The following is a 16,824-nucleotide window of genomic DNA, read 5'->3' as shown; positions in this document are numbered from 1 at the left end:
TATACAAAAAAATCAATACCCTAACACTTCAAGTGGAATGCAGAAATGTTATTACAGTGTGGGTCTCTATACCTTTCCCTCCTTGTTGTACTTTTCATATGTATTGCATCTAAGTCGAAAAATTCATCAGAAAATTTTATACTTTCTGTTTGTCAAGCATATTTTAAAGAATGCAAGAGAAGTAAAGTCTATTATATTTACTCATCATTTTTGTTTTTATTTCATTATCTCTTTTGGTAAAGAGCTTCATTTAGTGTGTGTGTGGTTGTTTATTGTTGTTGTTTTACCTATTGCCTGCTACTTTCAAAATCAACATAATCTAAAGGTAGCCCAAAAGGTCTTGACTTTTGGGTCTTCTTTTTTTTTTTTCTTTTTTAAGATTTTGTTTATTTATTCATGAAAGAGAGAGAGAGAGAGAGAGAGAGAGAGGCAGAGACACAGGCAGAGGGAGAAGCAGGCTCCCTGTGGGGAGCCTGATGGGGAACCTGATCCTAGGACCCCAGGATCATTCTCTGAGCCAAAGGCAGCTGCTCAACCACTAAGCCATCCAGACATCCCTTTCTTTCTTTTCTTTTCTTTTTTTAAGGCCATTTCAAGCTTTTTTTTTTTTTCTTAGAATTTTTTATTTTTATTATTTATTTATTTTTTTTATCGGAGTTCAATTTGCCAACATCTAGCATATCACCCAGTGCTCATCCCATCAAGTGCCCCCAGTCACCCCACCTCCCCTTCTACCACCCCTTATTTGTTTCCCCAGTTTCCCCAGAGTTAGGAGTCTCTCATGTCTGTCTCCCTTTCTGATATTTTCACTTATTTTCTCTCTTTTCCCTTTTATTCCTTTTCACTATTTTTTATATTCCCCAAATGAATGAGACCATATAATGTTTATCCTTCTCCAATTGACTTATTTCACTCAGCATAATACCCTCCAGTTCCATTCAGACGTCCCTTTCATAACATAAATTTAACTTTTCTCTACCTAACTTGACTTTTGGCCTTCCCTTAACCTTGATTTAGCATCGCAGCTATTCTTATTTCAGTAGCTCTGGAACAAAAATTTGGGATTTTCTTGCTTTTGTTCTTAAATTTTATCTAGTGTTTTTCAGTGGTTTGCAGGGAGAAAGTTGATGTGATCTTCTTATGTTACCACTGTTTGAAGTGGAAAAAGTTCTCAACAAATCAGTTTTGTAACTTTAATAACTCTTCTGCCTGTCAGACTTCATTTTTTTTAATAGTATACTTTTGTTAGTGTATGTGGAGTGGAAATTAAACCCAAAAGTGCTACTGAAATGAAAAGTAGCATTTTTGTAATATTTCTTTTTTACATTTTTCATTTAGAAAAATCAGCTTTATGGAAATAGTTTACATGCAACCAAATTCACAGGTTTTAAATATATATAGTTCAATAAAATATCAATAAATTGAATCTTTCCATAAACCCCCCAAATTCCTTCTTGGCAGTCCATCTTCCTTAACCCTTGCCTTAGGCAACCACTGATCTGATTTATGTCATTATAGATACGTTGTCCATTTGTAACAGTTTATGTAAATGGACTCATTATGCCTGCATGTATTTAAAGTATATTTGGCTTTAGCTAGCTTGGCAAAATGTTGTGCAAAAACCTCTGTTTCATGTATTTGGGATAAATTCATATTTATTGCTGAATAATAACTAATTGCCTGACTACACTTTTTCTTCTTTTTCTTCTCTTGATTCTCCCAGGCTCCTGTTTTTCCAGCCCTCTTTCCTTTCATTTCTTCCTTTCTCTCCTTTTTTGCTTCATTATTTGTTCCTTTTTCTTAAAAAAAAAAAAAATATATATATATATATACACACACACCATAAATATGTGCCTTTTTAACCTTACAGTATTGTGTTGTTTCCTAGCTGATTTTTTTTCTAGATGAGATTTTTATATGATAAAATATTCCCTATGTAGTAATTAGTTCTTGAGAGCAGATAATAGGATGCTCTTTTATAATGGCATGTTTGCATTACTAATCTTGTGTACCCTAGTGATATTGTAATTGATATTTGTTGCTTTATATATAGTATAAGAAAATACTTGGGAAAGATAAGGACCTACATGTAAAGAGTGTCATAGACAGCTAAAACTCTGGCCCGTTTACATGTGGAAAAATTAGCTGTTAGTAATGTAATCTTAGATGATCAAGTGGGAATTGGACATTTTGCATTGTACACGAATATTCTCTCAAGTACTTATGACACAACTGTTATGAAATGACAAATTTAAGTATAGCCTAAGCTTTATGATGGGAGGGAAAGGGCATGTTCTGTTTTGGTTACAAGGATACTGTCATTTTGAAGGCTGAGATTTCTGATAGAAGTTAGTAATGTAGATTTTAAAGTCCAATTGTTTTAGTAACATTTCTTAAATTTGTTTCATAACCTCCTGAAGTTACAACTGGTTAGTATGCTGTTGATTTAATGGTCTGAATGAAATACCCCTTAGTTCTCTTGGCTACAGCCTCAAGTGCATCTTACAGGAAATGCACTCTTGCTTGGGCTAAAAAGGTTGTTCTTTTTCTTTGCCCTAGGATAAGAAATGGGTTCTCAATCATGAAGATGTCACATTGGGAGAATTACTGGGCAAGGTACGTAGTCAGCTGAGCTAAATAACCACAAGCCTTTACAGTGACTTTGCACTCTGTAGGTTTCTCCATTCTCTCCAAAGCCTTTCTTACATTCCAGCATGCAGCAAGGCACATCCCACGTGAACCCAGAAGAACACAGTACCACATCTGTTACAAATACTGCAGTATTCAGTGGAGTAGATAGGTGAAAGTCTTTGACAATTCAAGGATGTTTCCTGGCTTTTTAAAATAGTCTGTTTTCCTCTGGAAGGACTTAAACTGTGATGCGTTCATTACAGTGTGGTAAAGCCAAAACTAGTGATCAGAGATGGGAATGAAATGGAGGGTAACAGAAGTTTAAACACCCAATAGTTCTATTCCATTTGTTTCTGGTTACACAGGATAGCTCAGAAAAAGTGGCTTACTGCTCTCTGAGATTTCAGGATCGTGTATAGAATCACAGTGTGTGACAGCACTGAATGCATGATTTCAGTCTAACAATTATGTGGATAAGACAGCTTTCAATATAAAGATTCATTTTATAGCTAGTTCTGGTAGTGGTCAGAGAAGGCAGCTATATAGGATGAAAGTCCTTTTTTTCCAGTCTAGTTTGAAGTTTCTTCCAACTCCTAGGCCATATGAAAGTGTATTATGCTTAATAATAATGACAGATATTTGGTAATCATTAATCAAATGGACTATTTGCAAATTTATTAATTGCTGATTTATGATTGAGTCCCAATGGGTAAATATTAACATCTTTGTTAATGATTTAATTGATGTTTTCTTTTTGAGAGTTTGAATTGAATATAGGTTTATAGTGCAATGTAAAAATAATATAAAATTCACAAAGTTTAGAGAAAACTATCACTCATGTATTTGAGTGATCAGTACTAGACTTAAGGCTCAGCATTTTAAGTGAAGAAAGCAATGATTATTAACTTTTTAATTCAAATGTCAACTTGATGAATTGACAGATTTTTCCGGTTGTTTTGTTTTGTTTTAAGCTCTGATGTATGTTAACAAAGTAAATCCCTGTTGAAATAATCCACTTTGTAGGATTCTTCATATTATTTAAAAATATCCTTTCCAAATGGGAGCATTAAATTGCTTTTAAAAGCAGTTTCTATTGACTGCTTATACTTATTAGTAAATTCTAAAGAATCTCAAACTAAAAGCAGCAGTTTATGCATTTATTTCTTTTGTGATGTTCTCCTCATTCTTAAGGAAGTAGTTCTTCTTTCCATTGCTTTAGGTCAGTAACAAGTACCAGTAATTGGGCCAAAAATTATTACAAAGAAATTTCCATGAAAATATAACTAAAAAAAATTGTAAAATAAACCACTTACTGAAATAGAATATATAGAAAGGACTGCTTTTTTTTTTTTTGTACCAAGAAAAAAATATTTTCACTTAAAAAGAAATATTTCAGTTATTTTTATGTTTGGTTTAATATGTGAGATATGGTACCTTAGGAGGGATTTTGACCTTTAGATTGTTGCTAGAGCCATTTCAGAGAATAACATTTTCTCAATGACAAGGCAGTAACACGAGGTTATTTTAAATAAATTTAATCATCTTAATAAGACTGCAACTTTAGAGACACTGTGTAGCTTAATTTCAGCTAATATTTTTGAGTATAAGCTAATTTATGATTTAATCTTTCACTACCTATTCCTAATGAATATTTACAGTATACTCCTTCAGAGTGCATGAGCAAAAAAGAATTCATCATGGTTTCTATACTAACAAACTTGGAAATTCAGTGGTAATAGAAGATTGAGATAGGAACTCTTAACTTTTTTATTCTTTTTTATTCTTCAGTATATAATTAGACTGCATTTACTATATAGTTGGTATTCAAGAAATATTTTCAAAACTAACAAAAAAGAAATTTTACTCACTCCTGACAGATTTATTGAATGTCTCCTTTGTACCAGGTACTATTGTAGACGTTTGGGACACATCAGCCATCAAAGCAGACAAGTTATCTTATGGAACTTACAGTCTAACTAGCAGGGGAAGATGGATAAATAATAAACATAACAAATAGCTAAATTTTATAATATTAAAGTATTCTAAGTCCTGTGAAAAATGTAGGGAGATTGGGAGTACTGCTGGCCAGCAATGCTGTTTTAATAGGAAGTTCTGGGTACGCTTTATTAAAATTGTTGCTTTTGTATAAAAACTCAAAGGGATTTTAGCCATGAGGACATCTCAGAAAGAGGGTTCTAGGAGAAGGCAGTAGCCAAAACAGATTTTCTTTGAAGAGCAAGACAGACACTTTGGCCATAACTGAGTTCAGTAAGCAGGGAGGAATGTGATAGGATACGAAGTAGGTGAGGCATTAAGGGTGTAAATCGTGTAGAACCTTGTATGTAGGCCATTATTGCTTTGGCTATGATTATGTATGAAAAGATCATCTAGTAGATGACTTTGAGTGAGGGGTGACTTTGAGTGGAGGGGGCAGCATGATCTTATTAAAAAGATCACTGTGGCTGTTGTTTGAGTATAGACTGAGAAGTTGACAGGTTAGGAGGCAATTGCACTCACCTAACTAATAGATGATTGTTGCTAGATCGGGGTGGTAGCAGGGGAGGTGGTGAAAACTTGTGAGTTCTGGTTATATTTTTAATGTTTGAACCAACTGAATATCCTGATGGAGTCTGTGTGGGGCATGAGAGAAGGTAGGTGTAGCAAGTTTACGGCGAATAAAATTAAAAGTTAGGTTTTGGATATATTCGGTTTTATCTGTTTTCTTCTAATGAAGAGGTTGGGAAGACAGCTGGCTCTCAAGTCTGGAGTTTAGAAAAGAGATCTGTATGAAAAGTACAAATTGGCAGTGGTAGCGTGTATATTTGGTAGTTATATGTAGCAGTTATTTCAGATTTTTAATTGAATATATTTGACATAACATGTACATTTAAGGTACACAATATATTAAATCAATAAATTTATATACAGTAACATGATTGTCATTGAAGTAGTAGTTAGCATCTGTAGCACATTATGTAATTATTCTTTTTTTTGTGGTTGGAAAGTTGTAGCCTCTTAGCAAGTTTGATTACAACATATACTGTTTATGTTCACTATCCTGTGTATTAGATCTCTAGTGCTTGTTTCTCAAAAGTTTAGTTTATGCCCTTAGACAATGTCAGTCCTATATGCCCCCGCCATCCTCTGTAACCTCCATTTTACTCTGTCTTTATGAATTTGGCTTTTTTAGATTTGGGGTTTTTTTTTTTTTTTGGCTTTTTTAAATTTCATAAATGTGATAGTATATATAGTATTTGTCTTTATCTGACATCATAAAGTGCTCAAGTTTCATCCGTGTTATGGCAAATGGCAAGATGTCCCACATTCTTATGGTTGAATAACATTACGTTGGATATATACACCATATATAGATGGCATTTACAGCCATAAGACTAGATGATTTCAGTACGGAGTGTTTCTCTATCAGAGGAGAGAATCAGAGGCTGAACCCTGGTCACTATGTTAATATGAGGCTTCAGACAAGAGAAGAAATCACCAAAAGAGTCTGAGAAAGCAATCAATTACAAAGGTAGAAAACCAGAAGATCAGATGTCTTGGAAGGCAAGAGAAGGGAGTATATCAGGGAAAACAGAGTAGTCAGTGATACAGAATTATGCTGATAGGTCAAATGAGATGATTACTGGGAATTAACCATTGAATTTAGTAACAATATGGCCACTGGTGATTTGGCTGAGCAGTTTCCTGAGAGTGTTTTAGCAGAAAGCCAGATTGGAATAGACGAAGAGAGAACAAGAAGAGAAGAATTAGAGATAGCAAGGATGAAGCTCTTTGAAGCTTTGTTGCAAAAGGAAGTTAGAGATATGTGGTAGTAGTGTCGAGAGGATGAATTGTGTTTAACCTGAGAGACCCCTAACTCTGGCAAACAAAGGGCTGTGGAAGGGAAGGTGGGTGGAGGGATGCAGTAACTGGTTGATGGGCACTGAGGAGAGCACATGACAAGATGAGCAGTGGATGTTATATGTTGGCAAATCAAATTTAAATTTAAAAATTAAAAAAAAAAAGACCTCAGACACAACAGCATGGTGGTTTGCAGTTGGAAATAATTTAGGGAAAAACAGGTGATTTTAGAGGGAGAGATGAGAATTGCTGGAGCGGCATTAAGAGCTCCCTGGAGGGTTGTGCCCGTGAATTTAAAGGGAAACCAGTCAATGAGGTTGTGGATTTTCTTCAGCCACATTTAGCATCATAGGTGCAAGTTAGACAGAGTGTTGAATTTAATCAGGATTGTAGATTTGACAGGGGAGTTTTATAGATTAAGAGGAGCAATGAGGTTGAGAATGTATGGTAAGCAGTTATATTTGCTGACTGTACAATTTAAACTGGATAAGGAGGGCAGCCCGGGTGTCTCAGCAGTTTAGCGCCGCCTTCAACCCAGGGTGTGATCCTGGGTAGAAAGCTGGGATCAAGTCCCACGTCGGGCTCCCTGCATGGAGCCTGCTTCTCCCTCTGCCTGTGTCTCTGCCTCTCTCTCTCTGTCTTCCATTAATAAATAAATAAACTTTAAAAAAATAAAAAATAAACTGGATAAGGAAGGAAGGGCATTAAGGGTGGTGTTAAACAACAAAAGTGGTAAGACCTAAAGACTCAGAAGTTCCCATAGAGTCCATGGATTTTTGGCGTCTAGATACTAGAGGAAGTAAGTTGCGAATGTAGAAGCCAGCCAGAGGATGGGATGAATAAAATAAGTATTACAGTGGAGTTCATTATTGGCAGCTTTTTTGTTTGTTTTTATTTAGAGAAGGGGGGAAGGGACCAAGGGAGAAGGAGAGAGAGAATCTTAAGCAGGACCCACATCCAGCGTGGAGCCCGGGACAGGGCTTAATTTCAAAACCCTGAGATCATGACCTGATCTGAAATTAGGAGTTGGACACTTAATGCACTGAGCCACCCAGGCACCCCGACAGTGGCAAAGTTTAAGGTATGATCCTAGAAAATAGGTTGGAGTAGAAGATTATTGGAACAATTATATTCAAGAAACTGAGGGTTTGAGGAATTAGAAGGTACTTTTAAGTGTCTATTGAAATTGATAAGAGCTAAGACAGGAGTAACACTGGGTACTGTGTTCCAGGAGTTCAAATTGTTAATAAACAAAGGAAACTATTTTCAGATTCAGTAACTGAATCTGAAGGGGGCAGTGGATATATAATCAAATGATAAGGTTTCAAAGCTTGGTTTTTGGGAATGCAGGAGGGAAAATGGTTTGAAAGCAGTGACAGGGAGATAGTTGACTTTATATCATCTCCAGGGCAGTGGAAGGAGGAGGGGTGACAGGGAAATCATCACTTCAGTTCAGAAGGGAAAAGGAAGCTCAGCCACCATTTGAGTGCTCAAGTGAGAGCCAAGTTGGTTAGAATAAAAAGGTGAAGAGAATCACCGAAGAATACATTGAAGATAAAATGTCAATGATGATGGGCCGTGAATTTCAGTATGAATGAATTCCAAAATAGAACTACCCTATAACCCAGCAATTGCATTACTAGGTATTTACCCAAAGAATACAAAATACTAATTCACAGGGAGGGATACATGCACCCCGGTCTCTATAACAGCATTATTTACAACGACCAAGATAGGGAAGCCTCCCAATTATCCATCGATTGCTGAATGGATACAGAAGATGTGATATATATATATATATATATACACACACACACACACACACATACATACATATACACACACACACAATGGTATATTCAGCCATAAAAAGAATGAAATCTTGCCATTTGCAACAACACGGGTAGATCCTGTGAGTATAATGCTAATAAGTCAGAGAAAGGTAAATAGCATATGATTTCACTCATGTGTGGAATTCAAGAAACAAAATAAATGAACAAAGAAATTAAAAGGCAAACCAAAACCAGACAGACTCTAAGTATAAAGAAAAGTTTCCAGAAGGGAGGTGAGTAGGGGATAAGTGATATAGGTGAAGGGGATCAAAAGTAGACTTAGGACAATGAGCACTAAGTAATACGTGAAATTGCTGAATCACTACATTGTTGTACACCTGAAACTAACATAACATTGTTAGCTCCACTGTAACTTAAAAAAAAAAGAAGAAGAAAAGAAACTTTGCTGACAGAAATTAAATGTAAAATGCAAATAAATGTACAGATATTAAAAATATATATTGAAATATTTCAGCAATTTTAAGTTTATTGATGACAAAATCTACACACCTTGAACTAAGAGTTAAATGGCTCAGGGCACCTGGGTGGCTCAGCCAGTTAAGTGTCTGACTCTTGTTTTCAGCTCAAGTCATGATCTCAGGGTTATGGGATTGAGCCCTGCTTTGGGGCTGCAAGCTCAGCAGGGAGTCTCCTTGAGATTCTCTTCCTCTGCCCCTCTCCCTGCTCTCTGAATAAAACTAAACAAATCTTAAAAAAATAAAAGAGTAACATTGCTCTTAGAACCCAAACCCAGGGACACCTGGGTGGCTCAGTGATTGAGCATCTGCCTTCGTTTCAGAGCATGATCCCCAATGCAGGGATCGAGTCCCTCATCAGGCTCCCTGGGGGGAGCCTGCTTCTCCCTTTGCCTGTCTCTCTCTCTCTCTCTCTCTGTCTCATGAATAAACACATAAAATATTAAAAAAAAAAAAAAAAAACCAGAAACTCAAACCCAATAACCAGCAGGCTCCTAGTTCAGTTACTTCTTGCTCAACAATAGCATTGACGCTTATTTTAATGCTTTAATGCTTGCATATTAGTATTGTAATTATGTAAGAAATAGATATACATACATAAAAACTTGAATACTAAAAAATTAGTTTTCTAGATCTTCTTTGTAATACTTTGAAGTTATTTGTTTTTTATTATTAATAGGAAACAAAGTTGAAATAAGACACGTTAAGTCAAAATAGGTTAGAGCCATCGCTTAAGGTTAGGGATTCTTACATTTGATGCAAACTCAACATGGGTGACACTGGCATTTGGGTAAGCACCTCCTCTTCCTTAATGTCTTTCTGAAATTGACAATCTACTGCTGCCTGGTGACATTCCTTAATCCACCTTGTTCTCTTGCCTCTCCCCTATCTCCTTATACTCTTCAACTGACATTTAGCTTTGTGGATCCAGACCAGCGGTCACCTCTTGGAATATTTGCTGTATCTTGAAACATTAATGGATAACTTTTTTTAAAAAAGATTTTATTTATGTATTCATTAGAGAGACACAGAGAGAGAGAGAGAGGCAGAGACACAGGCAGAGGGAGAAGCAGGCTCCATGCAGGGAGCCCAACGTGGGACTCCATCGCAGGTCTCCAGGATCACATCCTGGGCTGAAGGCAGCACTAAACCGCTGAGCCACCTGGGCTGTGGATAACTAATTAATCTAATAAAATTTAGAACTTGGGGGGTAAAGAGAACTAAGAGATGTGAAACTTAAGTGCTTCTGATGGCTTCGATTTGAGTTTCTCCTTTTATCCTAGTCTCTTCGAATTTTTCCCCCCTTTTTTCCTTTTCAGTTCTCCTCTAGTTTCAGTCCCCAAAAGGGTAGGTAGGTTGCGTACTATTTTTAAAGTTAGAGGATTGGTAAGAGCAATATTTCTGATCTTTATTTCCACTTAAAATTCTGAGTAAAGCTAACAGAATACTTTGATGAACTCAATTCATTATTATGTGCTTTCCTTGTGTTTTGCAAAGATTGATATGGCTGTATTATACCCCAAACAGTAAATGTATTTGTATTTTCAGGGGAATTTTGGTGAAGTATATAAGGGCATATTAAAGGATAAAACTGCTGTTGCTGTTAAAACATGTAAAGAAGATCTTCCTCAGGAACTGAAAATAAAATTTTTACAAGAAGCCAAGTGAGTTTGCAAAATTAGTATTAAATGTGTGTTTATAATCTGTGAACATTTTAAATGTAAAGTTTGGAATTATCTTAAATTATGATTTACTGAAGTGTAGAGGTAAGCACTTTTAGAACCCTCATAAGTAAACACTTAGTGCTCTGACAAAAAGTTTGTTTTGAGTTAAACTACAGATTAGTTACACAATCATAGAAGAACCAGATGCTAAAAAACTGAGTATTCAGTATTGGAATATTGCAGTATTTTTTGTTTTTATCACACACATATATACATAGGCATGTATATGTGCAATGTCATGATTGTCTTTGTAATAAAAATCCTATATTCCATATACAAATAATTTATGCATATATATTTAGATATGTATAATTATATCTATCTAACCCTCCTTAAGTGTTTTCGGTTGATTGTCTCTTCTGAGCTCTTACCTCTCTTTTTTTGAGAAGCTCAGATTCTTCTTCAACTCGTAGTTGGGCATTTGTTCCAAAATCTGCACATCGTTTCTTTTCTAAAATCTTCTAGGTCGGTTGCCTTTTTTTTTTTTTTTTTTTTTACTAACTAAAATTTAATGTTCTAACTTGCTACTCCTGTATTGCATATGATTAAGACTATTCTATTAGTGATGAAATCCAGTATATACAACATAGTATGAGACAAATGGGAAGATGTTTTTGCCAGAGTAATGATGGACTCTCATTCTGAGATGCAAAGAGGGGAATACGTGGATATTTGCGGTATAAAGGGAGAAAGGGAAAGGGGTATGTGTATGTATGGAGGTGTGTCTCTATAATGGCATAGTATATAAGATTGAAATTCCCATAAAGTGGTGTCAGAGAAGCAAGGTGATGGCAACAAGAGAACTAAGTGCCATAGGATGGAGTGTTTTGATGTACATTTCTCCATTCATCATCTAAAAATGAGTATCAATAACAATGGATTAACCTAGTTGGATGCATTTATTAAGTATTATCTATAGAATAATGTTGTAAACTTTTAAATGTCCATTATTGGCAGGTCAAAAAAAATGCTGTGATAAAGCATGCTATCACAATAGAGATTCACAGGCTTATTATTTTATAGTTATTCTTAGGGATTGTCAAGACATTTTAAAAAATTAATTTTCTTGCTTTCTAATTTGTGATTGTTTTATTGTAAAATAAAGTATTAAATTTCATAAAGTCCAATGGAGAAGTCCATTTTCTAAAGTAGAATTAGGAAGTCTTAAGTTAAAAATGAGAATTGTACGCATGGGAACTCTCAAGTGTCATTAAATAGACGATTGAGTTATATATTTAGACTTAATATTGAGTTCAGCCTGGCTATTTTGTGGGCTTTCTTTACTAAGCAGTTTCCGACTTAAGAAATGACATTTTGAATTAAAGTCAAACCATTCTAAGACTTCATTTTTAATTCTTTGTAGAAGTTGCAAGCTCCAACTTAGTGATGATACTTTCCATATCTCTAGAATTTTTCCCACTCTATCTTTTCCCTTTATAAAACCTTATATATTTTCAATCTAAAATGTTTTTCTTAGAGCTATCTCTGCTTTAGTTGGGCTTGTACAAGACATAAACTATTTTATCTTTCTCCCAATAGTCATTTTTTCATTCTTTTAGGAAAGAAAACTGCATTTTTCAAATATGAGTGAATTAATCTGGAATAAAATTTGGTAACAGAAATATTCAGAGTAGACAGGCCTATGAGGGAATATAATTTATTTTTAACTTATGCTTGGAGTGCCATGGATGAGGCTGTGCTATTTTTATAGCTCTGGTGAAATTTTGTCTTTATCCAAGTAGAGTCCCTCTGCTTCAGCTCAAGTCTATATTGAAACTGTTACTCAATTATTGTTTAACCTTTGGTCAGTTTTCTCAAAACTCAAAAGTTACTATTTTGAAATTGAACATGATGAAGAGAGTATTTTATAAAACGTATCACGATGATTAGCCATTTGCATTTACTGATATGAATTAAATTACTTATGTATTTTCATTAAAGTATGTCCTAAAATACAACAAAACAAAAAGATGCCTTCCAAGCAGCTTACAGTTTTTGGTCCACTAATACTTGTCATTTATGCTTCCATGGTAGTGGCTTAAACAAGATACTTTAAAGGGAATTATGTATGTTTGGGACTAAGTAAATTGTTCATACTTAGCATGGTTGTTAGTTATCAAAGGAGATAGTAAATATTAAATGAAAATTTAATTGAATCGAGGAGAATTGTTTGTACCTGTAGTTTGCCAGTATTTATCCAAACTTGTATACATCCTATCATTTATCATAATTTGGCTTCATACAAAAATTTTAAAAAGAAAATTATGTTGAATAAAGTATATTCTACTTGGCCACACTATTCATGATTTAATGCTTTAGTTTTTAAACGATAACTGTTTTTATACTTTTCTCTCATCCAGAATTCTCAAGCAATACGATCATCCCAATATTGTCAAACTTATAGGCGTTTGCACACAAAGACAGCCTATCTACATCATTATGGAACTGGTTCCAGGTAAGATTTTAGAGGTTTTTTCAATGACATTTTAATGTCATGTTTTATTATTTTTATACATTCAATCTCTTTGATCTCTCCTTGTAAAGTTCTCAACAATTCTGTTTAGCATTTTCCTGATGACAAAGATCTGTACATATGCTCAAAATTTTAAAGTCTGTTACTTTGCTATTGTCTAGAAAATGTCAGCCAACCTTTTTTTTTTTTTGAGAGATTATTATAATGTGATTACACATTGAATTTAATTATGTATGTTTTTGTTAGGAAAGCTGTTTATAAAAATAGTCTACTTGGCTTGACTTTATAACAGTGATAGTACTAACTTATATTTTGTTCCTTATTATTTTCCAAGTACAATACCACACATCCTCTTGTTTGGCTGTATATAAAATTCCACAGTGTTTTGAATTCCTTATGAACTACAAATGTCTTTTATAAGTGAACAAATAAAACAAGTAATCTATTGAGGAATTTGTCCTCTATTTCTTTCTGGTCACTTTCAACACCTTCAGGTCTTATGGTTAACCACTTTTGCCAAAAATCAAGGATAACCTTGAACTGATGGAGTATATTTTTAAGTTACTATCTCTGTATATCATCTTGGTAGAAAATATAAAATTTGATCGTAAAATTTGATCATGGTAAAATTTATAAATATTTAATAATTGACAAGGATTCGCTTAAACAAGTATTTGGTCATCTTAAATTTGAGGGGACGCCTGGTGGCTCAGTGGTTAAGCATCTGCCTTTGGCTCAGGACGTGATCCTGAGGTCCCAGGATCGAGTCCCCCATCAGGCTCCCTGCAGGAGAAAAAGAAATTTGAAATTTGAAGGAACATGAAAAATAGGTCTCATTATACAGTAAATAAAACTAATATTATAGATTGCCCATTAGATATTGCTCACATAGTTCTATTATTTAAGGCTAGTTGTTCCCATTTTTATCACATTGATTTGCTTGCTATTGAAATAGTTCTTATTATATAACTGCAGGGTTTAGGATCATCATCCTTTTCATCCTCATCAGGATAGCACTGTAAGATATATTATATGTTTGCATGGTTTACACTATTTATGATCCGTATCTTAAAGTAGCTTTCAATGTAGTTATCAAAAATGATATGGTCTAAAATTTTAAAAATAATTAAATAGCTTATAGTTTTAACTAAATATAATATACATATACATATTTTCAGATAAGTGCAAATGAAGTCCCCAGTTGTTAATAAGGGATGTTACTGAGAAACTTAGATTTGAAAGGTAGAGCAGAGTTGTTGTGGGAAGGTGATTTTGGTCTCAGCATGGATGACAAATGCCAGATAATAGGTTCAACTTGAACAAAAGAAGATAGCTTTGCAGGAGAGGGAGGTTCGTGTTTATATGACACTAATAACCTGTATTAATATTTTTAAATGAATGAGAATAATAGAAAATTAGAAAATTTAAAATGTAATGAAAGACAGAAAATTAAAAATGAAAATTTCCCACTCAATAATCTAACCCTCTCCCAAAGCTGATTGCTATCTAATTCTGTGTGTGTGTGTGTTTTTCCAGAAAAATATTTAATGCAGATACCTGATTTTTATGCACATCCTTTAAATTTAATTATAAAGATATACTCTAATACTCTTCAGATCTTTTTTCTCTTATTAATATACTTTAGAGTTTCATAGTTTCATATTTATCCATATAATTCTATCTTTATAATAGTTTCAGAATATTCCACTTTATGGATTTATGTAATTTAATCAACCTTCTACTTATGGATACTTTGGTTGTTTCTGTTTACATGTATATGTTTTTTGTTTTTTTTTACAAACAATGATGAATGAATATCTTTGGAGTAATAACCTAAGAGTCATTTCAAACTATATAGGGTAAATTTTTAGCAGTAGGATTGTTGGGTACAAGTTAACGAGTATTTTGAGTAATAGTAAATGTATTAGCTTTCTATTGCTGCGAAACAAGTGAATACATCCTAGCAGCTTTAATCGACGTCCATTTATTACCTCACGGTTCTACAGATTACAAACATAGGCAGTCTTGATTGTGTTATCTGCTCGGGGTATCACAAAGCCAAAAATCAGGATTTCAAACTGAGCTCTTCTCTGGAGTCACGGGGAGGAATTCCCTACCAACCTCCTATAGGTTGGTAGCAGAATCCTATTCCTTGCAGCTGAGAAATGGTCTAAGGTTCTCTTTCTTCTATCAGCCAAAGGCATCTCTCGTCTCCTTAAGGTTTCCTATATTCCTTTACCCATGGTCCCTCCATTTTCAGACCCAGCATGTCACATCTTTCAAGTGTTCTGATTTTAACTTTCTTCTGTTAGCAGCTAAAGAATATTCTCTCCTTTTTTGAAAAGGTCTCATATGATTAGATTAGGCTCATGTGGTCAGCCTCCCATCTTTAGGTCACCTGTGCTGAATGACAATGTAATTAGAAAAGTGTTTATATGTTCTAGGGCTTAGGGTAGGCCATTGTTGGGAGGCTGTATTCACATTCTGTGTTAGCACAGTAGATTTTGCTGAATTTTTTCAGAGGTTAGTTGCAACATGGAATCTGAGACCACTTTGATGAACATTTCATACTTTATTACGTTAACTCCATTGATTGAACTTGCAATTTGAATGAATCTTTTATTTATGCATGATTTTTAGCATCATGCTTGATCATTTGAAATATATCCGGGGACCAGGTTATCTGGGTCCTCTGATAGTGACAAGATTCATTATACAACCTCAAAAGATGACCTTTATTATTGCCATCAATGTCTCATTAGACAGGTAGTAAGAAGCTATCAAGTTCATGGTGACAAATACATGTCTTCCAAAATTTTAATTTTCACTTAAAAGCTTGGATTATGTCACTGGCAACAAATACTGTCAGGTTTTGTTTTTGTTTTTGTTTTTGTTTTGTTTCCTTTAAGTGTCATGCTTGCTTCATTCATTTCAGAAAATGTCAAGTACCTAATTTTACTTTTCCCTTTTTGAGAGAGAGTATGCATGCATGCATGGAAGTGGGGGAGGGGTGGGCAGAGGAAGAGGGAGAGAGAGAAAATCTTAAATCTTAAGGATGCTTCAGGCTCAGTGTAGAGCCCAACATGGACCCTGAGATCATGACCTGAGCTGAAATCAATACTTGGACATCTAACCAACTGAGCCACCCAGGTGCCCCTCAAATACCTAATTTTTAATCGGTGTAATTTGTCATTCATTCATTTTTTTTTTTTAAGAATTTTTTTTAAATTTTTTTTTATTTTATTATTTATGATAGTCACAGAGAGAGAGAGAGAGAGGCAGAGACATAGGCAGAGGGAGAAGCAGGCTCCATGCACTGGGAGCCCAACGTGGGATTTGATCCCGGGTCTCCAGGATCGCGCCCTGGGCCAAAGGCAGGCGCTAAACCGCTGCGCCTCCCAGGGATCCCTCATTCATTCTTTTTGAAAATTACTTTGATATATTGACACTTTAAATATGACAAACTTTATTGTCTGTATTTTGACTTCTGTATACCCTTCTCTACCCTCTGTCCCAGTCAACCACTGAGGTGCCTTCTATTCACTATAAGTGAGTTTGTATTCTAGAATTTTATAAAAATGGAATCATACAGTCTGTATTTTTTTTTTCTGGTCTGGTTTCTTTCATTTAGCATAATTTAAAAATTCATCCATTTTGTAATGTGTATCAGTAGTTCACTTTTTATTGCTGAATAGAGTTCCCTCATAGGGATATACCACAGCTTACTCAGTTATTGATAGACTTTTGAGTTGTTTCTTGTGGGCAACTACAAATGAAGCTGCTGAGAATATCCATGTACAAGTGTTTATATGGACATGTACTTTAATTTC

At 34.7% G+C, this 16,824-nt stretch overlaps 1 protein-coding gene across 9 annotated transcripts in view; it reads left to right on the top strand.

Annotated features, from left to right (window-relative positions):
- The window catches only part of FER (FER tyrosine kinase), a 434,834-nt gene that overhangs the window by 268,070 nt on the left and 149,940 nt on the right, over positions 1-16,824 (top strand). For all 9 annotated transcript variants that reach the window (XM_025992805.2, XM_072736632.1, XM_072736630.1 and 6 more), the window contains 3 exons: positions 2,560-2,616; positions 10,346-10,461; positions 12,882-12,976. In XM_025992805.2, coding sequence (XP_025848590.1) covers positions 2,560-2,616; positions 10,346-10,461; positions 12,882-12,976 — 268 coding nt within the window. The remainder of the gene's footprint in view (positions 1-2,559; positions 2,617-10,345; positions 10,462-12,881; positions 12,977-16,824) is intronic.

This window comes from Vulpes vulpes, chromosome 14, assembly GCF_048418805.1.
Source record: "Vulpes vulpes isolate BD-2025 chromosome 14, VulVul3, whole genome shotgun sequence".
Taxonomy (NCBI): domain Eukaryota; kingdom Metazoa; phylum Chordata; class Mammalia; order Carnivora; family Canidae; genus Vulpes; species Vulpes vulpes.
This window is presented reverse-complemented; position numbering and strand designations above follow the sequence as displayed.